This window comes from Procambarus clarkii, unplaced genomic scaffold (genome assembly GCF_040958095.1).
Source record: "Procambarus clarkii isolate CNS0578487 unplaced genomic scaffold, FALCON_Pclarkii_2.0 HiC_scaffold_402, whole genome shotgun sequence".
Classification (NCBI taxonomy): Eukaryota; Metazoa; Arthropoda; class Malacostraca; order Decapoda; family Cambaridae; genus Procambarus; species Procambarus clarkii.
Window position 1 is genome coordinate 102,501 of NW_027189435.1, and position 26,828 is coordinate 129,328.

Sequence of the window (26,828 nt, forward strand, 5' to 3'; positions counted from 1 at the left end):
GGTTGCATCCCAGAAGGGCCGTAACACAAGTTGATGGGGTCACCATTCGTTCTCCCCTAGGTGTCCTGTTTGCGAACTTCTACATGGGTACCATCGAACAATAGGTCTTGGTCAACATGAACTTGAAACCGGCCATATACTGCAGGTATGTTGACAACATTTTTGTACAGGTACCTGGTGTCAGACATCTGCAGGAGCTGAAGAAGGCATTTGAGCGGAATTCTGTGTTGCGTTTCACTTACGAGATGGAGAAGGATGGGAAGCGGCCCTTTCTAGATGTAACAGTCATGGAAAGGAGCGAAGATTTCCACAATGCAGTCTACACTAAAGAAACAAACATAGGAATGTGCCTCAATGCCAACAGTGACTACCCAGAAAGGTACAAGAGGAGTGTTGTTAACTCTTATGTCGACCGTGCTCTCAGCCACAGCTCAGGATGGAAGCAAGTCGATGAAGAACTCTGTAGCGTAAGGCAGGTCCTAGTCATCAACGGCTTCTCCAATGGTTTCGTTGAAGACATCATAAGAAGGAAGGTGAAATGCCATGCAACCTCTGAAGAGACAACTAACACAACACCTGTACCCCCTATTATACTATTTTACAGGAACGTCTTTTCCACAGCTCATAAAGTGGAGGAAAGGGTCCTGAAAGATATTGTTAATAGAAACGTTATCCCTACAGACAAAAATCAAAAGATACAACTGACGATTTTTTTTTTTTTTTGAGATATATACAAGAGTTGTTACATTCTTGTACAGCCACTAGTACACGTAGCTTTTCGGCCAGGTCCCTGGAATACGATCCCCTGCCGCGAAGAATCGTTTTTTCATCCAAGTACACATTTTACTGTTGCGTTAAACAGAGGCTACAGTTAAGGAATTGCGCCCAGTAAATACTTCCCGGCCAGGATACGAACCCATGACATAGCGCTCGCGGAACGCCAGGTGAGTGTCTTACCACTACATCACGGAGACTGCACTATACTATAAAACTATAGATTTACTATAAAACCAAGAAAACTGCCAACCTACTCATGAGAAACTCTCCAGACACAAAGTAGAACGCTTTGAAAGAGACCAATGTCGTCTATGCCCTCAAATGCCCACTTGGGGACTGTAAGTCTCAAAGAACTCAGTATATAGGCAAGACAACAACATCTTTTTCCAGGCGATTAACGATGCATAAGCAACAGGGCTCCATTAAGGAACACATAATCTCTTCCCACAACCAGATTATCACCAGAGAAGTCTTAACAAAAAACATGGAAATCATCGATAGATACAGCGATAGCAGGCGGCTTGATATGTGCGAGGCACATATCAAGCCTCACAGCCTCACTTTTCACTGTTGGTGGTAATTCAAAAATCAATTCTCCAAAATTCATTTTTATTTCTAGTTTGACGCGACACTTGAGCGCGTTTCGTAAAACTTATTACATTTTCAAAGATTTTAGTTTACACAATGTCACGTGGAGGTGGTCCGGCCGGGGCTCTGCTAACACTTAGCTGCTAGGGGCTCAAAAGGCCCAAATACTCAGCCCCTCCGACTCCCTGGATTCACCGGAGTCTCCTTGGTCACACAAGAGAGGACCAATAATGCCCACCTCCGCAGGTCTTTGCTTCCACCACAAAAGGGGGTGCCACTGATTCACCCTGGAAGCCCTTCAGTCAAACACGGGGAAACTGCTGTTAACAGTTCCGGCCTAGACCCGTGGAGGAGTGAAGGAAGACTCAGGCTTACCTTATAACAATAACCTCCCTGAGCCTTACCTGCCAGACTAAAAGGTTGCAGGAACTCCTTTCCTGCCTGTCTTCTCTATCTTCACCTTAACAAGGTCGCCAGCTGGGTTATTATATCTGCACCCAAGCAATGCAGTTCAGTGGGTGTATTATATATTGTTTGTAGCCAAAAGATTGCTACTCCCATAGATCTGCTACTAGACTGTTGGCCCAGGGTACTCTCCCAGGAAGGTCTGTGTGGCTTTACCTCTCTCTAGCCACTACGTTAATAGTTGCCACCATTCAGGCACTGATACTGATCGGATGGCTAAGGGTACACTTTTATGTAAGTCTGTGTTGTCTTCACCACTCTCCAGGCAATAAGAACTTCTATAGAGAACGTAGTGTTCCCTAGGAGGTACTATGATAATCTTCGTGTATGCTCATAGAGAAATATCATAAATGGAGGCACACTTAAACACAGTGATAAAATGTGTGAATTTACTGATGCAAATTACATGAACACACTCACAATCACAAGTAATACATGAATATGGAAATATGGATAATAAGTCTGGAGATCGTCAGCCTCTTCTTCCACGACCTCCAACACTCCTTCAACTGGGCAGAAAGACAGGGGTCCCACACTCTCACACAGGAGAGCCTCTTCACCACGTCGGCGCCTCTCCTTCACTGTCCTGCCATCCGTACACACTGTCCCCTCTGACAGTCCTGGACACAAGCTGCCTTGCAGCCTATTCTACTACTAGAGTACTAGTGTCCTATTGCCACGAACACAAGCAAATATTGTGGCCTAACTAGCCTACTCACACAAGGGGTAATGGGAGGGAAAATGATCTACCTTACATTCCTGGCTCACGACGCCTGTCCCTCGATGGTGTGAGGTTCCCACGCTTCCTTGGGTCGATCCTTGACGATCCAGGACGTTCCACAGGTCCTCAGGTGTCGTGGAGCCTTCGCGTCGTCGCCGTTCCAATCCCTGAGATTCAGCTGCCCCAATCCTGGTTCATCGATGTGCACTGAGCTAATCACTATTTTTCCCACACTCGCCCCTTCCACAAGGCGTTGCTCCTTGTCCTAGGCACGGTGTCGTCCTTCCAAGATTCTCAGTGGATGTGACCCGGTCACAGCTAGGCCTGCCCGCCGCACCTTCCAGACCTCAATGTCCAGCGGCGCCGCCCAGCGTCGTCGCCGACTATTTTCCAAGTTTGGCACTTCTCTGCTCAATGAACTCGGTTCCTTTTTGCTTCCCAGAAGCGCAGGGTCTCCAATAACTTATGGTGGGCTGCGATGGCTAGTTTAATCCACTGAATAAGGCTTGTAGAGCCTCTAATCCTTGAGAGGAGACCGAGGCGCGTCCTGTCGCTTCCAAGGTCGGATCAACTCTGACGTTGGCGCCGCCCGGGGCACTCGGTGACGTCACGGCGGGCCTTGATTGGTCGCCCGCGACCTAAGTCGGCCAATCTGCGATCGGCTAGTGTCCCTTCCAAAAGGTCATATCTGCAATAGGGGATACTCTTTCATTTTATAACAGGGCGCCAATTTCCCTTTATTTACACCTTATAATGTAGCTTCCTTCCCTTAACTGGCAGCCGGTCTGGTCGCCACATATATCATTGGACTCCCTGAACCTCAGAGAATCAGTAGGGAGAGCTGATATGACTCTTTAAGCCGGCAAACGAAAGAAATAGGAGAGGGCACCGTAACATACCCCTCCCCTTAAAATAAGAGTCATATCGGAAGAGCAGCACTCAAGAGGGCCACCTATACTCTTGCTCCCTCCGTTCCTGAAGTGTCACTCCTCCAGTTGGTGACGTGGCTCGTACCACCTTGCCAGTCACTTGCCTCATTATATCTCCACCTCGCATAGGAACGGGTGTGATGAGTGTTCCCTGAACACCTATAAGAAATCCTCTCTCCGTGGCAACGAGTGTACTCCCACGGCTCGTTACCACTGTAAGGTTCAGTGCATGCAGCGCCTCCACCGCGTCATGCACTCCGAGATAGTCTTGCACTTCCACTGCGTCCTACAGGTACTCCATGTTTCCTCTCATGATCTCCTCTTCGCCATTCTTCTCTCTTTTCGGTTCCTCTTCTCCCATAGGTGCGTTGTCTCCCCACAGTGGCACTTGTCACCTGTACTCCATCCAGCGGCTTCCCCTCTCCTACTCTAGGCTTTTGCGATGGCCCAATGCCCCTCCGGTTAGGCAGGCGCCTACCCTGGGTGTACCTATTCCCTGCTTTCTTCGTATTGCCTTTCCTATACCATTCGCTTCTCCGTTTCCGACGAACATCTTCACTCCTCCATGAGATTCTCTTCCCTGCAGACGTCTTCTGCGGTTCGTGGTTGGGCTCATCCACCTCCATGTGGCTCACCTCACCACGGTGGCTTATCTTGCACCTACCACTATTCATCTGGCTGGCATAGGGTGCACTGCGTCGTGGCTCCTCCACTCTGCCGTTCGCTCATCCACTGAGCTTACTTTATACACGTTTCTGTGTGGAGGGAGTGCGGTCTGCAGCCTCTTCACCGCCCCAGGCGTTTGTACAGCTGCTCCTCGCCACTCCTCCACACGCATCATCAGGCTTAGTCGGAGGTCCCCGTCGGGGTTTTCCCACAACCTCCGACGACCTCTCTGCACTCTCGCCCTCGTTGTCGTCGTCTCTGGCGACGTTTCCCCTGGCGAAGTCGGCTTCCTCACTACCATCTGGAACGACCGATACCTCACCCGGCAGGGTTGTACCACTGCTTGCAACATAGGCACTCCTGGCCCAATCGGGTTGTATCCTGCTTCCTCCGAGGTCATTACCCAGCACCATCTGTACATGCTCTAGGGGTAACTTAGGGGCTACAGCTACTATAGCTTTCTCGACTCCGCAGTCGGCAATCAGCTGTACTTCGTGAAGTGGCAACCTGTATTCCTCCCCCACACTGCGTATCCTCACCACTCCCACAGGTGAATCATTAAATTCCTTGATGAGAATACTCCTGGTTACCATACTTATGTCAGCACCCGTATCTCGAAGAACGGCAACCTCCACTGGGTCTGACTTTCCAAACTTCACGTTGGCCCCGAAAACGAAGGGATGTTCACCCAACTTCATTTTCCAACCATTCACGTTGGGTCCACTATAATATGGGGTGTGAACAAACACTCTCTCCTCTTCCAACATTAATCCTACATTCCTTTGGTGCCCCTCACACTCGCGGGCATAATGTCCTCTCACACTACAGTTGAAGCATCGGCTGCCTCCCCTGGGCGGCCACTCGCTAGTCCCTCTGGCGTTACCACTTGCAGACGTACCCTGGGCCCTCCTTGGACTCCCTGTCGCCGTGTCCGGGACTGCAGCACTTGCTCCCGAGCTAGGTCCACTGCTCACAGGTTGGGGCTTCCTCTCCGCGTCTCTTGAGCTCTTGAACTGGGTTACCTCATTGGGTACACTACTCTTGGGAGAGTCCCCACCCATGCTCGCTCCTCCTGAACTCCTAAGGTTCCCTCCCGACCTGGGGTAAGGCGAGTGTCTGGGCGGCCCCTCCCTCCTGAGATGTAGTGCCTCCTCCAGCATGTCGGCTCGGTCCGCTGCAGCCTTCAGGTTCTTAATACCAGCTTCTCTCACCCTTACTCACAACTCAGGATGGAGCACCGACATAAACTTCCATCACTATCAGTCGTTTGATATCATCCGCCGACTCCGCTTCCTCCGCCTTCAACCATCGTAGGAACTTCCGTTCCATATCCCTGGCGGTCTCGGCATAAGTCTTTCCTGACGCTCTTGTATACTCTCTGAACTGCTTCCGGTACATCTCCGGAGTCAGCCGGAATGAGTGGAGCACCGCATTCTTAATCGCGTCATAACTAGTACACTCCTCTATGTCCAGCATGTTATAGGCTTCCCGGGCCTCACCAGTCAACCTGCCCTGGACCAGAGCAGCCCAATCATCTTCCGGCCACTCCTTCAGCGTTGCTATCCGTTCAAAGTGTTCGAAGAACGCCTCAGCTTCTTGTGGTTCGAACGTAGGTAAGTCACGTTCCCTTACCTTGAGGTCATCCCGCCGTGCAGGTAGTGAGGGCAGACCACGTTCAACGCGACACAATTCGACTTCTTTCTTTGCCTTTATCTCCTCCAGTCGCAGTTGTCTCTCTCCTTCTTCTCGCTGCAGCCGAGCTTCTCGCTCCTCTCGCTGCAGCTCAGCCGCACGTTCCTCTCGCTGCAGCTCAGCCGCACGTTCCTCTCGCTGCAGCTCAGCCGCACGTTCCTCTCGCTGCAGCTCAGCCGCACGTTCCTCTCGCTGCAGCTCAGCCGCACGTTCCTCTCGCTGCAGCTCAGCCGCACGTTCCTCTCGCTGCAGCTCAGCCGCACGTTCCTCTCGCTGCATTTGCGCTTCTCTCTCCTCTCGTCGCAGCTGGGCTTCCAGTTGCATCTTCATTATTTCCAGTTGCAGGCTCCTCTTACTACAGCTGGACCTTCCACTGCTCCCATGTTCACTGTGAATTCTCTCCACACTGGTAGGCGCTTGGGGTGGCCCTAGTCGGGACGGTTCACCTTGCGACGGCTCTCCTCGGGACGGCTCCTCTTGAGATGGCCCCTCTCCCGTCGCCTCCTCTCGAGCTGTTAACTGTGCCATGATCTCTATCCTTCGCTCCGCTACCTTAGTCGTCCTCAACCTGATCCCAAAGTGGTTTGCCACTTGTTGGAGCTGGGCCTTGGTACACTCTTCCAAAATTCTCTCGTCCCTTGTGTCAATAAATTTCTTTATTTTGTCCTCCTCCATCTCAATATCATAGAGCATACACGACAGCACAGACAAGTTAGTAGGCACTAATTTCACCGTTTCAGCCCCTTAGCTGGTTGAGTAAAAATACCACTGAATTCACTGGCCATACTGTATTAGTACCCTGGCAACACTTGTCTTGAAATTTGGGCCACACTGCAGCTTGATCCACGCTTCCTGGCGAAGTTCCCAGTTCTTGGCTACCGGGGTTCGAATCCTGGCGAGGTCGCCAGTTCTCTGTCACGTGGAGGTGGTCCGGCCGGGGCTCTGCTAACACTTAGCTGCTAGGGGCTCAAAAGGCCCAAATACTCAGCCCCTCCGACTCCCTGGATTCACCGGAGTCTCCTTGGTCACACAAGAGAGGACCAACAATGCCCACCTCCGCAGGTCTTTGCTTCCACCACAAAAGGGGGTGCCACTGATTCACCCTGGAAGCCCTTCAGTCAAACACGGGGAAACTGCTGTTAACAGTTCCGGCCTAGACCCGTGGAGGAGTGAAGGAAGACTCAGGCTTATCTTATAACAATAACCTCCCTGAGTCTTGCCTGCCAGACAAAAAGGTTGCAGGAACTCCTTTCCTGCCTGTCTTCTCTATCTTCTCCTTAACAAGGTCGCCAGCTGGGTTATTATATCTGCACCCAAGCAATGCAGTTCAGTGGGTGTATTATATATTGTTTGTAGCCAGAAGATTGCTACTCCCATAGATCTGCTACTAGACTGTTGGCCCAGGGTACTCTCCCAGGAAGGTCTGTGTGGCTTTACCTCTCTCTAGCCACTACGTTAATAGTTGCCACCATTCAGGCACTGATACTGATCGGATGGCTAAGGGTACACTTTTATGTAAGTCTGTGCTGTCTTCACCACTCTCCAGGCAATAAGAACTTCTATAGAGAACGTAGTGTTCCCTAGGAGGTACTATGATAATCTTCGTGTATGCTCATAGAGAAATATCATAAATGGAGGCACACTTAAACACAGTGATAAAATGTGTGAATTTACTGATGCAAATTACATGAACACACACACAATCACAAGTAATACATGAATACGGAAATATGGATAATAAGTCTGGAGATCGTCAGCCTCTTCTTCCACGACCTCCAACACTCCTTCAACTGGGCAGAAAGACAGGGGTCCCACACTTTCACACAGGAGGGCCTCTTCACCACGTCGGCGCCTCTCCTTCACTGTCCTGCCATCCGTACACACTGTCCCCTCTGACAGTCCTGGACACAAGCTGCCTTGCAGCCTATTCTACTACTAGAGAACTAGTGTCCTATTGCCACGAACACAAGCAAATATTGTGGCCTAACTAGCCTACTCACACAAGGGGTAATGGGAGGGAAAATGATCTACCTTACATTCCTGGCTCACGACGCCTGTCCCTCGATGGTGTGAGGTTCCCACGCTTCCTTGGGTCGATCCTTGACAATCCAGGACGTTCCACAGGTCCTCAGGTGTCGTGGAGCCTTCGCGTCGTCGCCGTTCCAATCCCTGAGATTCAGCTGCCCCAATCCTGGTTCATCGATGGGCGCTGAGCTAATCACTATTTTTCCCACACTCGCCCCTTCCACAAGGTGTTGCTCCTTGTCCTAGGCATGGTGTCGTCCTTCCAAGATTCTCAGTGGATGTGACCCGGTCACAGCTAGGCCTGCCCGTCGCACCTTCCAGACCTGAACGTCCAGCGGCGCCGCCCAGCGTCGTCACCGACTATTTTCCAAGTTTGGCACTTCTCTGCTCAATGAACTCGGTTCCTTTTTGCTTCCCAGAAGCGCAGGGTCTCCAATAACTTATGGTGGGCTGCGATGGCTAGTTTAATCCACTGAATAAGGCTTGTAGAGCCTCGAATCCTTGAGAGCAGACCGAGGCGCGTCCTGTCGCTTCCAAGGTCGGATCAACTCTGACGTTGGCGCCGCCTGGGGCACTCGGTGACGTCACGGCGGGCCTTGATTGGTCGCCCGAGACCTAAGTCGGCCAATCCGCGATCGGCTAGTGTCCCTTCCAAAAGGTCATATCTGCACTAGGGGATACTCTTTCATTTTATAACAGGGCGCCAATTTCCCTTTATTTACACCTTATAATGTAGCTTCCTTCCCTTAACTGGCAGCCGGTCCGGTCGCCACATATATCATTGGACTCCCAGAACCTCAGAGAATCAGTAGGGAGAGCTGATATGACTCTTTAAGCCGGCAAACGAAAGAAATAGGAGAGGGCACCGTAACAACATACACAACTGAATAGAACTTACACATCTCCGATTTGTTTATATCTACATTTGAGTGAGGTGGATAGGTTAAGGTGGTATTAATAGGGTATTAAATTCATCAACACAAGACAGAACACGACACAATGGGTATTGAATAGAAGTGATTGTAGAAAGCCTATTGGTCCATATTTCTTGATGCTTCTATATTGGAGCGGAGTCTTGAGGTGGGTAGAATATAGTTGAGCATTAATTGGCTGTTGATTGCTGGTGTTGACTTCTTAATGTGTAGTGCCTCGCAAACGTCAAGCCGAGAGGCACTAAAGAGGCTAAAGAGCACTAAAGAGTACCATCTACCTGTCTGGGCAGTCGCTGTTGGCATTTAGGCACATTCCTATGTTCGTTTCCATAGTGTAGACTGCAGTGTGGAAACCTCCGCTCTTTTCCATGACTGTTACATCTAGAAAGGGCAGCTTCGTATCCTTTTCCATCTTGTAAGTGAAACGCAGCACGGAACTCTGCTCAAATGCCTCCTTCAGCTCCTGCAGATGTCTGACATCAGGTACCTGTGTAAAAATGTCGTCAACGTACCTGCAGTATATGGCTGGTTTCAAGTTCATGTCGACTAAGACTTTTTGCTCGATGGTACCCATGTAGAAGTTTGCAAACAGGACACCTAGGGGAGAACCCATGGCGACCCCATCTACTTGCTTATTCATGTGCCCGGATGGGCACATGAATAAGCAAGTAGATGGGGTCGCCATGGGTTCTCCCCTAGGTGTCCTGTTTGCAAACTTCTACATGGGTACCATCGAGCAAAAAGTCTTAGTCGACATGAACTTGAAACCAGCCATATACTGCAGGTACGTTGACGACATTTTTACACAGGTACCTGATGTCAGACATCTGCAGGAGCTGAAGGAGGCATTTGAGCAGAGTTCCGTGCTGCGTTTCACTTACAAGATGGAAAAGGATACGAAGCTGCCCTTTCTAGATGTAACAGTCATGGAAAAGAGCGGAGGTTTCCACACTGCAGTCTACACTATGGAAACGAACATAGGAATGTGCCTAAATGCCAACAGCGACTGCCCAGACAGGTACAAGAGGAGTGTTGTTAACGCATATGTCGACCGTGCTCTCAGCCACAGCTCAGAATGGAAGCAAGTCGACGAAGAACTCTGTAGGGTAAGGCAGGTCCTAGTCAACAACGGCTTCTCCAATGGTTTCGTCGAAGACATCATAAGAAGGAAAGTGAAACGCCATGCAACCTCTGAAGAGACAACTAACACAACACCTATACCCCCTATTAGACTATTTTACAGGAACTTCTTTTCCACAGCTTATAAAACGGAGGAAAGGGTCCTGAAAGATATTGTTAATAGAAACGTTATCCCTACAGACAAAAATCAGAGGATACAACTGACGATTTACTATAAAACCAGAAAAACGGCCAGCCTACTCATGAGAAACTCTCCAGACAGAAAGCAGAACGCTTTAAAAGAGACCAACGTCGTCTATGCCTTCAAATGCCCTCTTGGGGACTGTAAGCTCCAAAAAACCCAGTATATAGGCAAGACAACAACATCTCTTTCTAGGCGTTTAACGATGCATAAGTAACAGGGCTCCATTAAGGAACATATAATCTCTTCCCACAACCAAACCATCGCCAGAGAAATCCTAGTAAACAACACAGAAATCATCGATAGATACAGCGATAGCAGGCGGCTTGACGTTTGCGAGGCACTACACATTAAGAAGTCAACACCAGAATCAACAGCCAATTAATGCACAACTATATTCTACCCACCTCAAGACTCCGCTCCAATATAGAAGCATCAAGAAATATGGACCAATAGGCTTTCTGCAATCACTTCTATTCAATACCCATTGTTTCGTGTTCTGTCTTGTGCTGATGAATTTAATACCCTATTAATACCACCTCACCCCATCCACCTCACTCAAATGTAGATATAAACAAATCGGAGATGTGTAAGTTCTATTCAGTTGTGTATATGTAAACTAAAGTCTTTGAAAATGTAATAAGTTTTATGAAACGCGCTCAAGTGTCGCGTCAGACTAGAAATAAAAATGAATTTTGGAGAATTGATTTTTGAATTACCACCAACAGTGAAAAGAAATGTACTAAAGATTAAGAAAATTCGTGTTAGAATTATTAATCTTACTTTTTCGGTCATATTTAAATATATATATATATATATATATATATATATATATATATATATATATATATATATATATATATATATATATATATATGTCGTACATAGTAGCCAGAATGCACTTCTCGGCCTACTATGCAAGGCCCGATTTGCCATAATAAGCCAAGTTTTCCTGTATTAAAATATTTTCTCTAATTTTTTTCTTATGAAATGATAAAGCTACCCATTTCGTTATGTATGAGGTCAATTTTTTTTATTGGAGTTAAAATTAACGTAGATATATTACCAAACCTAACCAACCCTACCTAACCTAACCTAACCTATCTTTATAGGTTAGGTTAGGTTAGGTAGCCGAAAAAGTTAGGTTAGGTTAGGTTAGGTAGGTTAGGTTGTCGAAAAATAATTAATTCATGAAAACTCTGCTTATTAGGCAAATTGGGCCTTGCATAGTAGGCTGAGAAGTGCGTTCTGGCTACTAGGTACGACATATATATATATATATATTGTGATGGGAAAGTGTAGATGGTAATGCAGTCCTCACTTTGGCTGATGTTAATGCCTAATCACATTTTACAAAAAAAGAAGATCGACTGCTTGGCTGTTGTCTGTGGTAACGTAAGGGAAGACACGCAAAACACATAGTGTGAACAATGAAACTTTAATTAACTTAAAAACAAATTATGAATATGACATTTCCTTGGCTATGTACAGTGCAAATTAACAAGTCAAAAAAATATAACATAAAAATAAGAACTGTTGTGACGTTACTCTACAAATAAAATAAAGAAAGAAAAATGAATAGCAGGTGCTGAGAATATAGCGCTAGCTGAGAACATCCACCAATAAACAGAGCGTATATCAGTTGGTTGTTTACAATTTGAGAGCGCAGGATATTCTAACTTCAATGACTGGTTCAGGTCCAGACATCGGCTAGGTAGAGGGCACTGAGGTGCAGTGGTGCAGACGTTGATTCATCAATCAGAAGCAGGCAGGCTGGAAATGGTAGTTTGGTGATCAGTGACTCGGGAGGGGGGAGAGTGGAGAGCTAGTGTGATGATACGTTTGCGCCCAGCAAAATGTATTTGACTCAATATTTACTACACTTGCTTGTAGTATTTAGATATTTTAGATGTACTGAAGTAGCTTGATGGTAGGAAAGAGCAGGCCTAATCTCTCTTGAAGGAGATTATCGTAACAATATATATATATAAATATATATATATTTATATATATATATATATATATATATATATATATATATATATATATATATATATAAATATATATATATATATATATATATATATATATATATATATATATATATATATATATGTATGTCGTACCTAGTAGCCAGAACGCACTTCTCAGCCTAATACGCAAGGCCCGATTTGCCTAATAAGCTAAGTTTTTCTGATTTAATATACTTTCTCTAATTTTTTTCTTATGAAATGATAAAGCTACCCATTTCATTATATATGAGGTCAATTATTTTTTATTGGAGTTAAAATTAACGTAGATATATGACCGAACCTAACCAACCCTACCTAACCTAACCTAACCTATCTTTATATATAAGGTTAGGTTAGGTAGCCGAAAAAGTTAGGTTAGGTTAGGTTAGGTAGTCGAAAAACAATTATTTCATGAAAACTTGGCTTATTAGGCAAATCGGACCTTGCATAGTAGGCTGAGAAGTGCGTTCTGGCTACTAGGTACGACATATATATATATATATACATGTCGTACCTAGGTAATTTCGGTAATAATGGTAATTTCGGAGTATTTAAATACAAAGTATTTAAATCCTGGTGGAAAAGTGTTCTAAAGTTGTATACTTCACTCTCGTGTTTAGGAGAGTTGTGCCTTAAGCATAGACACTGTGTCTTCCCATATTAACAGGGACTTGATGAAATTAACGTCAAAATGACCCCTCACTTGCTCTAGTGCTCTTGGGAGGTGGTGATCTTTGGTGTATTTAAATACTCCGAAATTACCATCTCTTTTAAGGGTCTGAGCAGGTGGTGGAGAGGGTTAAGGCGTACCTGTTATGCCAGTTGCTGGAAGGCTTCTGTGCTGGCTAGGGTTCGAGTCTCCTGGTGGGAAAGTGTTCTAAAGTTGTATACTTCACTCTCGTGTTTAGGAGAGTTGTGCCTTAAGCATAGACACTGTGTCTTCCCATATTAACAGGGACTTGATGAAATTAACGTCTAAATGACCCCTCACTTGCTCTAGTGCTCTTGGGAGGTGGTGATCTTTGGTGTATTTAAATACTCCGAAATTACCATCTCTTTTAAGGGTCTGAGCAGGTGGTGGAGCGGGTTAAGGCGTACCTCTTATGCCAGTTGCTGGAAGGCTTCTGTGCTGGCTAGGGTTCGAGTCTCCTGGTGGGAAAGTGTTCTAAAGTTGTATACTTCACTCTCGTGTTTAGGAGAGTTGTGCCATATATATATATATATATATATATATATATATATATATATATATATATATATATATATATATATATATATATATGAAAATGAAAACTCACACCCCAGAAGTGACTCGAACCCATACTCCCAGAAGCAACGCAACTGGTAACTACAGGGCGCCTTAATCCGCTTGACCATCACGGCCGTCAAAAGGAAGTGATAGCCGAGGCTATTTGAGCCACTTCCCCGACGGCAACTCGGATGGTAATCTTGGGCATAGCCTTCACTTCCTTTTGACGGCCGTGATGGTCAAGCGGATTAAGGCGCCCTGTAGTTACCAGTTGCGTTGCTTCTGGGAGTATGGGTTCGAGTCACTTCTGGGGTGTGAGTTTTCATTCGCATATAGTCCTGGGGACCATTCAGGCTTGTTCGCATATATATATATATATATATATATATATATATATATATATCAATATGATGAGCTCCTAAATATGTATGAGCAATATGATGAGCTTCTAAATCAATATGATGAGCTCCTCAGGTCAGTATTCAGGAAGGCGCTCAACCTAGATTTAGATGACAGTCAGTGGGACCAAGCAACACTACCAGTGAGATTTGGAGGGATAGGCATACGAAAGGCAACTGAGGTAGCACTTCCAGCATTCTTATCCTCATGTACAGCAGCCAACGAATTGGTAGGGCAGATCCTACCAGAGCGTATGAGAGAGACAGCGGGAACTCATGATCAAACGTTCATCGAAGCAGCCAGACAATGGGACACCATTGCACACCCTCAACCCCGACCACAAGTCCCAAAAGACCACAAGCAGGCCCACTGGGATAGCCCCATAATGGAAAAGACTGTCACAGCAATGATTGACAACGCTGATGCTGAAAACAAAGCCCGCCTCCTAGCGGTAACAGCACCCCACGCCAGGGATTTTTTATTTGCTGTGCCCAATGCAGCCCTGGGAACTCGCCTCAGTCATGACGCTCTCCGCATTGGAGTTGCCCTTCGCCTTGCCGCCCCCATCCTCACCGAACATAGGTGCATCTGCGGAACTGCGATGGCAGACCAATATGGTCGTCATGGTCTGGTATGTCGTAAATCACAGGGTAAAATTGCAAGACATGAAGAAGTCAACGACATCATCAAGAGGAGCCTCGCCACAGCCCGCTGCCTGGCACAAAGAGAACCACACTTATCCAGACCTAACGACCCTCAGAAGCGCCGTGATGGGGTCACCTTGCTACCTTGGAAGGATGGTAAGCAAGTGGTATGGGACTACACGTGCGCTGCCACACTGGCCAGTACCTACCTCCACTACAGCACACGTGAAAGCGGTGGTGCTGCTTCTTTCAGGGAATCGCAGAAAATTATTAAATACAGAGGTCTAGCACACTGCTACAGCTTTGTTCCGATCGGCTCGGAGACCCTCGGTTCGTGGGGAAAATGTGCATTGAAGTTCCTGAAGGAATTGGGGGACAAATTGATCAGCGCTACAAAAGACCAGAGAGCAAAAAGTTTCTTGTTCCAGCGCCTCAGTGTTGCGATTCAGAGGGGAAATGCCTGTTGCGTCTTGGGCACTAGTCCAACTTCAGAGGAATTCGAAGAAGTGTTTGACTTGCAACAATGATCGAACCCGTCTGTGACATTCATCAATGTTTCCCATTGTTGTGTTCTTCAAGAGATCCATAACCTTTAAGCACCTTTTTGCATTATTATTTTTGTATCAACCCATGTATATCTTGTAACCATCAAATGCATAATAAAGGACAAAAAATATTCAAGGAAGGGGGTGGTAGGAGAAAAACACACAGAAACTGTATTGGAGGGGATCTAAACATTCCCTCTAATGCGTTATGCGTGGTTTCCTCCGAGGCTATGGGTCCCCCTTCTTCCAGCTAGAGGTGGTACTCCCTTCCTATAAAAAAAAAAAAAAAAAAAAAAAAAAAAAATATATATATATATATATATATATATATATATATATATATATATATATATATATATATATATATATATATATAAGCAATCCAGCTGGGATCGCCCCATTGCCGACCAAGAAGCTAGAAGCGACTTTGCTAGAAGCTGCTACACCACCACATGAAACTGACCGACTTTGAGCTGTAGCAGCTCCCCAAGCAGGTGATTTCCTGTTAGCAACCCAAATGTCCGCAACCGGCACCCGTCTCACACCGCAGGCCCTCCGAATTGCCGTGGCTCTCCGCCTCGCTGCCCCAATCCACACCGAATACAGGTGTATTTAAGACGAGGCAGAGGCCGACAGATACGGATGGCATGGTCTTCTCTGCCAAAGGACAGGAGAAGACACGCAAGACACGGCGAGGTCAATGACATTATTAAGAGAAGCCTTTCCACAGCCGGTTGTCCAGCAGAGAGAGAGCCCTGTTACCTAATGTCCCGCAACTCTGATGAGCCTGTCGGTCGTTCAGATGGAATCACGGTGAACCCCTGGAAGAATGGTAGACAGTTGGTGTGGGACTACACTTGCGTTTCAACTTCAGCCAATACCTATTTTGACTTCAGTGCTACACAAGCAGGAGGAGCTGCCAATCACTGGGAAGCAGCCAAGTTACGTAAATACAGAGACCTTGAGCACCACTACAGTTTTGTCCCCATTGCCTCAGAGACACTTGGTGCCTGGGGTAAAAGTGCTGCTAGCTTTTTGAAGGAGTTGGGGTCTAAGCTAATCGTAACAATTAGAGACCCTAGAGCTGCCAGTTTTCTTTTTCAGCGCCTTAGTGTGGCAATCCAGAGAGGAAATGCTCACTGCATCCATGGTTCCTACCCGCCATCTAAAGAGCTGGAGGAGCTGTTCAACTTGTGACAAGCAGCCTTGTACCCTGCATGTAATCAATATTGTAACTTTTTTGTGTAACGACATTTTCAAATAAAGATAGATAAATATATACACATACCAAAAGAATAGGGGTGGTAGGAGAAGAAAATATCAGTGTTCAGTGAAGATCCACAAGGTCTTCTCTGAGTACCCTTTATTTTCTTCTCCGAGGCTATGGGTCCACATGCACCAGAGGTGGTATACACATGCACCAGAGGTGGTACCCCTTCTAGGTATATATATATATATATATATATATATATATAAGGGGGTACCACCACTGGTGTAATTATAGGGACCCACAGCCTCAGAGAAGGGAACACAGAGCACTCAGGGAAAAACTTGACATTTAACTCTGAATACGAAAGAGTGTTCACTTCTCCTACCACCCCCTTTTTTTTTTATTATGATGTACACTTTATTATGCAAGGTTATACAGTTACATATCTGACTTTATACAAAAAATGAACATTAAGAGGACACAAGAAAAAGTTCGCTTCCTAGAGGCTGTAGATTTCCTCGAACTCCTCCGACGCCGGGCAGGAACCGAGGATGCAGCGGGCATTTCCCCTCTGGATCGCGACACTGAGGCGCTGAAAGAGAAAACTTGCTGCTCTAGGGTCTCTTGTGGTGTCAATGAGCTTGGAACCAAGATCCTTAAGAAACCTTCTTGCACTCTCACCCCATGGGCCTAGGGTCTCAGACCCTATTGGAACGAAATTGTACCTTTGATCTAATTGCCTGTACTTGACTGACTTTTGTTTTTCTCTGTGTGTCGCTGCGGCTCCTGCCGTGCCGGCAGAGAGGGTGATGTATGTCGTTGCCAGGGTGGATACGCAAGTATAGTCCCATGCTAACTGCCTGCCACCCTTCCACGGACGCAGTGTGATTCCGTCTGGTCGGCCGGCAAAGCTAACAGAGTCACGGTTCAGTAGGTTGCGGGGCTCTCTCTCCGCTGGACACTGAGCAGAGGCAAGGCTTCTTTTAATGATGTCGTTGACTTCGTCGTGTCTAGTGTGCCAACCACCCGATTTTCCACAGTGCAGGCCATGCAATCCATATTCGTCAGCATCTGCCTCGCCGCAAATACACCTGTGAACAGTGTGGATAGGGGCAGCAAGGCGGAGAGCGACTGCAATACGGAGCTCCTGCGGATCAAGACGTGTGCCTGTCGCAGACATAGGGACTGCCAGAAGGAAGTCCCCTGCATGGGGAGCCTGCACAGCTGTGAGGCGTGCACGATCACTGGGGGTTGTTGCTGCCTCCAGCAAAGCTGTGGCTTCTTTGTCTACAATGGGGCTGTCCCAACTGGATTGTTTCTTGGCTTTCGGCATGGCTGGTCTGAGTGCTGGGTCTGTCATGGCACCCCATTTCGTGTCACATTCCGTGTAGTGGGGGTCCTGTATCCCCGCTACATCACTCAGGGTGTCAGGTAGAATTTCCTTAACCAGGTCATCTGATGCTGAGGAGGAAGACAGGAAGGCTGGGACTGCAATTTGGGTGGCGGTGCGGACACCCAAGCCACCGAGCCTGACAGGAAGAGTGGCTTGTTTCCACTGGCATTCGTTGAGAGAGAGGTTAACAACTTTTTCCAGCATGGTCTTCAGTAGGAGGTCATACTCGTCAAGCTTTGGGTTGTTGTAAGATGGGGCGCACCTCAGAAAGTAGGTTAGCCTCGGAAGGGATAGGCATTTGGTGAGGAGATAAAAAGCATCGTGGGCATCGATGTCACCTATTCTGTCTTGCATCCTCCTAAGGTCTGCGATTTTCTTGTCGAGGATCTCCTCAATGGCGTTAGACCCGAGGGGAGCTCCAAGGAGGGTGCTGTTCTCGGCCCTAATGACATGGGCTCCAGGCAAGGCAGACCTTATTCTAGCTACGATGTCTGGGTTGGAGGAGACTACTTCACACTTGGAAGGGTTCAGGACGAGACCCAGGCTTACTTCTTGCTCCCTTATTTTCCTGATATCTGACAAGAGGTGGTCTACGGTGCCAGCTATAGTGCCATCATCCAAAAACCAGATGTTGAACTCGCTGGACAAGCTTTCGGTGATTTCTTTTAAGACTAAGCAGAAAAGAAGGGGAGCAAGAGGATCACCTTGCTGAACACCTTCACATGATCTGATTTCATGTTCACCAAAGAGCAGTTTTGACTCGCCACTGTAGCACGATAGTATGAACGGGTAGAGGGGCCGGAAATGGCGATGTACGGCACAAAGTACTGCATCTCTTCTTACCATGTTGAAGGCATTCTTAAAGTCCAGTTTGAGCAGGGCCTTTTCATCAGAAATGTTTGTGATGTATGCTCGTGCTGCATGGGCAGCCGCTTCACAGCCTTGGGGGATTCCAAATCCTAGCTGGATTGGTTTCAGCAATTCAGCCGCTTGCTGGCTGACAACCCTCGTAGCAGCCTTGGCAATCAGGCGTCGGAGAGTGTTGCCAACAGCGATTGGCCTGATTCCTTCGTCCTTCTTTTTGAGAGCTATATCTTTTTGATATATATATATATATATATATATATATATATATATATATATATATATATATATGTTGTACCTAGTATCCAGAACGTCATACTCGGCCAGCTATGCAAGGCTCGATTTGCCTAATAAGCCAAGTTTTCCTGAATTATTATATTTTCTCTAATTTTTTTCTTATGAAATGATAAAGCTACCCATTGCATTATGTATGAGTTCAATTTTTTTATTGGAGTTAAAATTAACGTAGGTATATGACCGAACCTAACCAACCTTACCTAACCTAACCTAACCTAACCTATCTTTATAGGTTAGGTTAGGTTAGGTAGCCGAAAAAGTTAGGTTAGGTTAGGTTAGGTAGCCGAAAAAGTTAGGTTAGGTTAGGTTAGGTACCTGGTTGATACCTGGTTGATGGGGTTCTGGGAGTTCTTCTACTCCCCAAGCCCGGCCCGAGGCCAGGCTTGACTTGTGAGAGTTTGGTCCACTAGGCTGTTGCTTGGAGCGGCCCGCAGGCCCACATACCCACCACAGCCCGGTTGGTCCGGCACTCCTTGGACGAATAAATCTAGTTTCCTCTTGAAAATGTCCACAGTTGTTCCGGCAATATTTCTTATGCTTGCTGGGAGGACGTTGAACAACCGCAGACCGCTGATGTTTATACAGTGTTCTTTGATTGTGCCTATGGCACCTCTGCTCTTCACTGGTTCTATTCTACATTTTCTTCCATATCGTTCACTCCAGTACGTTGTTATTTTACTGTGTAGATTTGGTACTTGGCCCTCCAGTATCTTCCAGGTATATGTTATTTGATATCACTCTCGTCTTCTTTCTAGTGAGTACATTTGGAGGGCTTTGAGACGATCCCAATAATTTATTTATTTATTTTTATTTATTTATGCATATACAAGAATGTACATAAGGAATGTGAGGATACAATTATGGTAATTACAGTCTTGTAAAGCCACTAGCACGCGCAGCGTTTCGGGCAGGTCCTTAATCTAAGAAAATTTTAAGGAGGTAAATACTTGCAAAATTTATAGACAAAAAAATGATAACAGATTACATGAAATGAAAAAAAAAAAAAAGATGAGAGAAAATTATAGGTACAGTATATTAAAGCACATAGGTAGCTATGATTGATTGCAATGACAGCTTAAAATGGTAGTTGACAACAAATTGGTAGGCACAATACAGCAGAAACAATATAAGATTGATTGCAATGACAGCTTGAATGGTAGTTGACAAAAATTGGTAGTCACAATACAGCATATGGCTAGCACATAAAAGAAGACAGCAATGAACACAATGATAAGGTTGTTTGATATTACATAAAAATTAGGAGATTGGGTACCACCAGGTACAGAGCAAATTTAAAGCTCAGTGTAGGAAACTAAATAGATGAAGTTAGGTACTTTTTGGTTTTGCTTTTAAATAAGGCAAAAGTTTTACAGTTTTTCAATTCACTAGGGAGTGAGTTCCATAGACTAGGTCCCTTAATTTGCATAGAGTGTTTACACAGATTAAGTTTGACCCTGGGGATATCAAAGAGATATTTATTTCTGGTGTGGTGATAATGGGTCCTATTACATCTGTCCAGGGAGAGTTTCAGAGCATGGTTTGCATTTAAGAACAGGGTTTTGTAAATGTAGTTGACACAAGAGAATGTGTGGAGGGAGTTAATATTTAGCCATTTTAGAGATTTAAACAAGGGAGCTGAGTGTTGTCTGAAAGCAGAGTTAGTTATTATTCTGATAGCAGATTTTTGCTGTGTGATGATGGGCTTAAGGTGGTTTGCAGTGGTAGACCCCCATGCACAGATACCATAATTAAGATAGGGGTAGATTAGTGCATAATATAGTGAGAGGAGAGCAGAGTTAGGAACATAATATCTGATTTTGGAGAGTATACCAACTGTCTTAGAGACTTTCTTAGTTATGTGTTGAATGTGGGTGCTGAAGTTGAGTCTCTTGTCTAGGAATAGGCCAAGAAACTTGCCATCATTTTTATTACTGATGTTAATGTTGTCTATCTGTAGCTGAATTGCATTTGATGATTTGCTTCCAAATAAGATGTAGTAAGTCTTTTCGATGTTTAATGTTAGTTTGTTCGTTGACATCCATAAGTGGACTTTTTTTAATTCATTATTCACAACATTATTTAGTGTATGTGGGTTGAGGTTTGAGTAGATAAGGGTAGTATCGTCAGCAAACAATATAGGTTTGAGAATAATAGAGACATTAGGCAGATCGTTTATATATATAAGAAATAGAAGAGGTCCTAAGATGCTGCCCTGTGGCACTCCAACGGTAATTGGTAGAGTGGAAGAAGTTGTATCATTGATGGTTACATATTGGTGTCTGTCACTAAGATAGGATCGGATGTAGTCAAGGGCAAGGCCTCGGATTCCATAATGCTGGAGTTTAAGTAAGAGGTAGTTGTGATTAACAGTATCAAAGGCTTTTCTTAGGTCAATGAAGAGTCCAATCGGAAACTCATTTTTGTCAAGGGCTGAGTAGATAATGTCAAGGAGACTAATGATTGCATCATTGGTACTCTTTTGGGACCGGAAGCCAAACTGGCAGGGGCTGAGTATGTCGAATTTTACGAGGTAGGAATAGAGCTGTTTGTAAATAATTTTTTCAAATATTTTTGATAGAATGGGTAGATTTGATATTGGTCTATAATTGTTTATGTCCGCCGGATTGCCTCCTTTATGGACTGGCGTTACTCTTGCTTTTTTGAGGATATCAGGGAAGGTGTGACACTCTATAGATTTGTTGAACAGTAGTGCTATGGGTGGGGCAAGGGCATGGGAGGCTCTCTTGTACACAATGGACGGAATTTCACTGGTGTTCCCTGCCTTGGTTTTTAGAGAGTGTATGATGGACACAACATCTGCCGGGCTGATTGGTGAAAGGAGAAGAGAGTTTGGATAGCTGCCTGAGAGATATGTGTTAATATGTGTCTGAGTCTGTGGGATTTTACTGGCAAGATTAGCACCAACCGATGAAAAGAAACTATTAAATTCATTTGCCATTTCTAAATCAGTTGACGGTATATCCCCATCCTTGTAGAGTTTTATTTGGTTATGTGAGTGTTGTTTAGTTCCTAGGATACTAGAGATAGTTTTCCAAGTGTTTTTCATGTTGCCTTTTGCTTCATTGAATCTATTCACATAATATGCAAGTTTTGCCTTTCTTATGATACTGGTAAGCATTGATGAGTACCTTTTAGCTACTTCCTTTGAAACTAGGCCAATCCTAACTTTCTTTTCATATTCATGTTTCTTGTTGATTGAGTTGAGAATGCCACTTGTGAGCCATGGATTGTTTAATCTTTTGTCAGTTACTTGCTTTGTAAGAAGGGGACAATGAAGGTTGTAGAGGCTTAGAGTTTTGGAGAGGAAGAGGTTAGCTAATGAATTTATATCATGGGTATTATTGAATTCAGAATCCCAGTTAATATTGTGAAGTGCCTCTGTAAGATTGTCTAAAGCTGATTCACTGTGTAGCCTAAATGAAAGTTTCTTGCTTTTTGGTGGTGTTATGTCCATGTTCGCTATGAGAAAGGTAGGATAGTGGTCAGTTGTTCTGTCGTAGATTATACCAGATACAAGGGGAGCTGTTATGTTTGTCCATATGTGGTCCAAGGTAGTGGCTGATGTTTGAGTGACTCGGGTAGGTTTGGTGATAGTGGGGATTAGCATACAGGAGTTCATGCTGTTAAGGAAATAGTCAACTTGAGAGCAGTTTTGTTGACCCAGGTCAATATTAAAGTCTCCTCCCAGAATGATGTGGTTTTTGTTGAGATTGTTGTTTATAATAAGATTCCTTAGGTTGTCTGAGAAAGAAGCTATGTTAGTATTAGGAAATCTATAGATGGCTCCAATAGTCAAAGAGCATTTAAGGGATTTAATTGTAAACTGAGCAAAAGTATATTCACAGTAGTCATCTCTGTCACTAATAACACTGTTGCAGATAAATGTATCTCGGTAATATATAGCTGTGCCACCACCTTTTTTATTAGGCCTACAGTTATGAATGGCTTTATAACCAGCTAAGTTGTAGAGTTGGGTATAGTCTTTATTTAGCCAAGTTTCTGTTAAAATAATGAACGATAGGTTAGTACCTAGTGCTGTGAGTAGTGCATTTAAATCGTCAAAATGTTTACCAAGTGATCTAACATTTTGGTTATAAACTGATAGACAGGTGCTATTTTGGAGTTTGTTTTTAGCCTGGTGTGCTGTGAAATACTTACAATAATGATGATCAATGTGCTGGTTGGTATAGATATGAGACAGAAGATTTTGATCAGGATCAATATCAGTGTGCATAGAGATGCAGAGGGATCACGATACAAGATGGTGCTTTGGTATGGTACAAAATGGTACAAAATTTAGGTGCTTTATTGCGTCTATGCGAGCCGTATATGTTCTCTGTATTCCCTCTATTTCAGCAATCTCTCCTGCTCTGAAGGGGAAAGTGAGTACTGAGCAGTACTCAAGACGGGACAACACAAGTGACTTGAAGAGTACAACTATTGTGATGGGATCCCTGGATTTGAAAGTTCTCGTAATCCATCCTATCATTTTTCTGGCTGTCGCAATATTTGCTTGGTTATGCTCCTTAAACGTTAGGTCGTCAGACATTATTATGTAATTATTATGTTAGTACCTCTGTACTGCCTCAAGAAACATTACGAACCGAGGCCTCTGACTTGCCTCGAGAAACATTACACACTGAGGTTTCTGAACTGCCTCAAGAAACATTAAAAACTGAGGCCTCTGAAGTGCCTCAAGAAACATTGCAAACCGAGGCCTCTGACTTGCCTCAAGAAACATTACACTGAGGTTACCGAACTGCCTCTAGAAACAATAAAAACTTAGGCCTCTGAACTGCCTCAAGAAAAATTACAGAGGCCTTTGAACTGCCTCAGGAAACATTACAAACTGAGGCCTTTGAACTACCTCAGGAAGCATTACAAACCGAGACCTCTGAACTGCCACAAGAAACATTACAAACTGAGACCTATGAACTGCCTCAAGAAACATTACAAGCTTTGGCCTCGGAACTGCCTCAAGAAACATTACGAACTTTGGCCTCTGAACTGCCTCAAGAAACATTACAAACTGAGGACTCTGAACTGCCTCAAGAAACATTACATACCGAGGCCTCTGAACTGCTTCAAGTATCATTACAAACTGAGGCCTCGGAACTGCCTCATCAAAAATTACAAACTGAGGCCTCTGAACACCCTCAAGAATCATTACAAATTGAGGTTTCTGAACTGCCTCAAGAAAAAACTGAGGCCTCTGAACTGCCTCAAGAAAAAACTGAGGCCTCTGAACTGCCTCAAGAAAAAACTGAGGCCTCTGAACTGCCTCAAGGTACATTACAAACCGAGGTCTCTAAACTCCCTCAAGAAACGTTGCAGACTGAGGCCTCGGAACTGCCTCAAGAAACATTACAAACTGAGGCCTCTGAACTCCCTCAAGAAACATTAACAACTGAGTCATCTGAACTGCCTCAAGAAACATTACAAACTGAGATCTCTGAACTGCCTCAAGAAACATTAACAACTGAGGCCTCTGAACTGCCTCAAGAAACAGCTACAGATAGACAACATTAACACCAGTAATAAAAATGATGGCAAGTTTCTTGGTCTATTCCTAGAGAAGAGACTCAACTTCAGCACCCACATTCAACACATAACTAAGAAATCCTCTAAGACTGTTGCTATACTCTCTAAAAAAAGATATTATGTTCCTAACTCTGCTCTTCTCTCACTATATTATGCACTAATCTACCCCTATCTTAATTATGGTGTCTGTGCATAGGGGTCTACCACTGCAAACCACCTTAAGCCCATCATCACCCAGCAAAAATCTGCTATCAGTATAATAACTAACTCTGCTTTCAGACAACACTCAGCTCCATTGTTTAAATTCCCAACCTTGCTAAATATTAACTCCCTCCACACATTCTCTTGTGTCAACTACATTTACAAAACCCTGTTATTAAATGCAAACTATGCTCTGAAACTCTCCTTGGACAGATGTAATAGGACCCATTATCACCACACCAGAAATAAATATCTCTTTGATATCCCCAGGGTCAAACTTAATCTGTGTAAACACTTTATGCAAATTAAGGGACCTAGTCTATGGAACTCACTCCCTAGTGAATTGAAAAGCTGTCAAACTTTTGCCTTATTTAGAAGATAACCAAAATGTACCTAATTTCATCTTCTTAGTTTCCTACACTGAGCTTTAAATTTGCTCTGTACCTAGTGATACCCAATCTCCCAATTTTCATGTACTTAACCCAAACAACCTTATCATTGTTTTCATTGCTGTCTTACTTTTATGTGCTAGCCATATACTGTAATGTGCCTACCAATTTTTGTCAACTACCATTCAAGCTGTCATTGCAATCAATCTGAGCTACCTATGTGCTTTAAAATACCTACAATCTTTCACTCATTTTTTTCTTGCCTTGTAACTGTTATCATTTTTTTTAAATTTTGCAAGTATTTACCTACTTAAATTTTCTTAGATTAAGGACCTGCTCGAAACGCAACGCGTACTAGTGGCTTTACAAGATCGTAATTACCATTTTATGTATCCTCACAATCCCAATGTACCTTCTTGTATATACATAAATAAATAATTCAATAAACAAAACATTACAAGCCGGGGCCTCTGAACTGCCTCAAGAAACATTAAAAAATGACGCCTCTGAAATGTCTCAAAAAACATTAAAAACTGAGGCATCTGAACTGACTGAAGAAACATTACAAACTGAGGCCTTTGAACTGCCTCAAAAATAAGACAAACCGAGACCTCTGAAGTGCCTCAAGAAAAATTACAAACAGAGGCCTTTGAACTGCCTCAGGAAACATTACAAACTGAGGCCTATGAACTGCCTCAAGAAACATTACAAGCTTTGGCCTCTGAACTGCCTCAAGAAACATTACAAACTTTGGCCTCTGAACTGCCTCAAGAAACATTACAAACTGAGGGCTCTGAACTGCCTCAAGAAACATTACATACCGAGGCCTCTGAACTGCTTCAAGTATCATTACAAACTGAGGCCTCGGAACTGCCTCATCAAAAATTACGAACTGAGGCCTCTGAACACCCTCAAGAATCATTACAAATTGAGGTTTCTGAACTGCCTCAAGAAAAATCTGAGGTCTCTGAACTGCCTCAAGAAAAAACTGAGGCCTCTGAACTGCCTCAAGGTACATTACAAACCGAGGCTTCTGAACTGCCTCAAATAACGTTGCAGACTGAGGCCTTAGAACTGCCTCAAGAAACATTACAAACTGAGGCCTCTGAACTGCCTCAAGAAACATTAACAACTGAGGCATCTGAACTGCCTCAAAAAACATTACAAGCTGAGACCTCTGAACTGCCTCAAGAAACATTAACAACTGAGGCCTCTGAACTGCCTCAAGAAACAGCTACAGATAGACATCATTAACACCAGTAATAAAAATGATGGCAAGTTTCTTGGTCTATTCCTAGAGAAGAGTCTCAACTTCAGCACCCATATTCAACACATAACTAAGAAAGCCTCTAAGACAGTTGCTATACTTTCTAAAAAAAGGTATTATGTTCCTAACTCTGCTCTCCTCTCACTATATTATGCACTAATCTACCTCTATCTTAATTATGGTGTCTGTGCATGGGGGTCTACCACTGCAAACTACCTTAAGCCCATCATCACCCAGCAAAAATCTGCTATCAGTATAATAACTAACTCTGCTTTCAGACAACACTCAGCTCCAATGTTTAAATTCCTAAACTTGCTAAATATTAACTCCCTCCACACATTCTCTTGTAAATAAATAATAAATAAATGTTTTTTAGGTAAGGTACATATATACAAGAGATTTTACAAAGTTTGTTGGATTAATAGATAGAGCTAGTACATACAATGCCTAAAGCCACTATTACGCAAAGCGTTTCGGGCAGGAAAAACATTAATGACTAAAGCTTAATACTAATGGGTATAAAGAATAAAATGTGTTGAGAACAAATAAAAATAGAGGTAAGAGAGGGGGGAACATGGCTGAAAAAGCAGCACAAATACAATTACAAATTATTACAGAAAATTACATTCAAACAGCGTTGTTTTGAAAAAAAAACAGACATGGGTTGACAACAGAGGGGT

At 44.4% G+C, this 26,828-nt stretch overlaps 1 protein-coding gene across 1 annotated transcript; it reads left to right on the top strand.

Annotated features, from left to right (window-relative positions):
* The first annotated feature begins 116 nt into the window (after window positions 1-116).
* Window positions 117-26,135, top strand: LOC138361458 (110 kDa antigen-like). Its single transcript, XM_069320787.1, has 3 exons — window positions 117-379; window positions 23,556-24,037; window positions 25,654-26,135. Exons 1-3 carry the CDS (start codon window positions 117-119, stop codon window positions 26,133-26,135), a joined length of 1,227 nt encoding a protein of 408 aa, XP_069176888.1.
* Window positions 26,136-26,828: the final 693 nt, after the last annotated feature.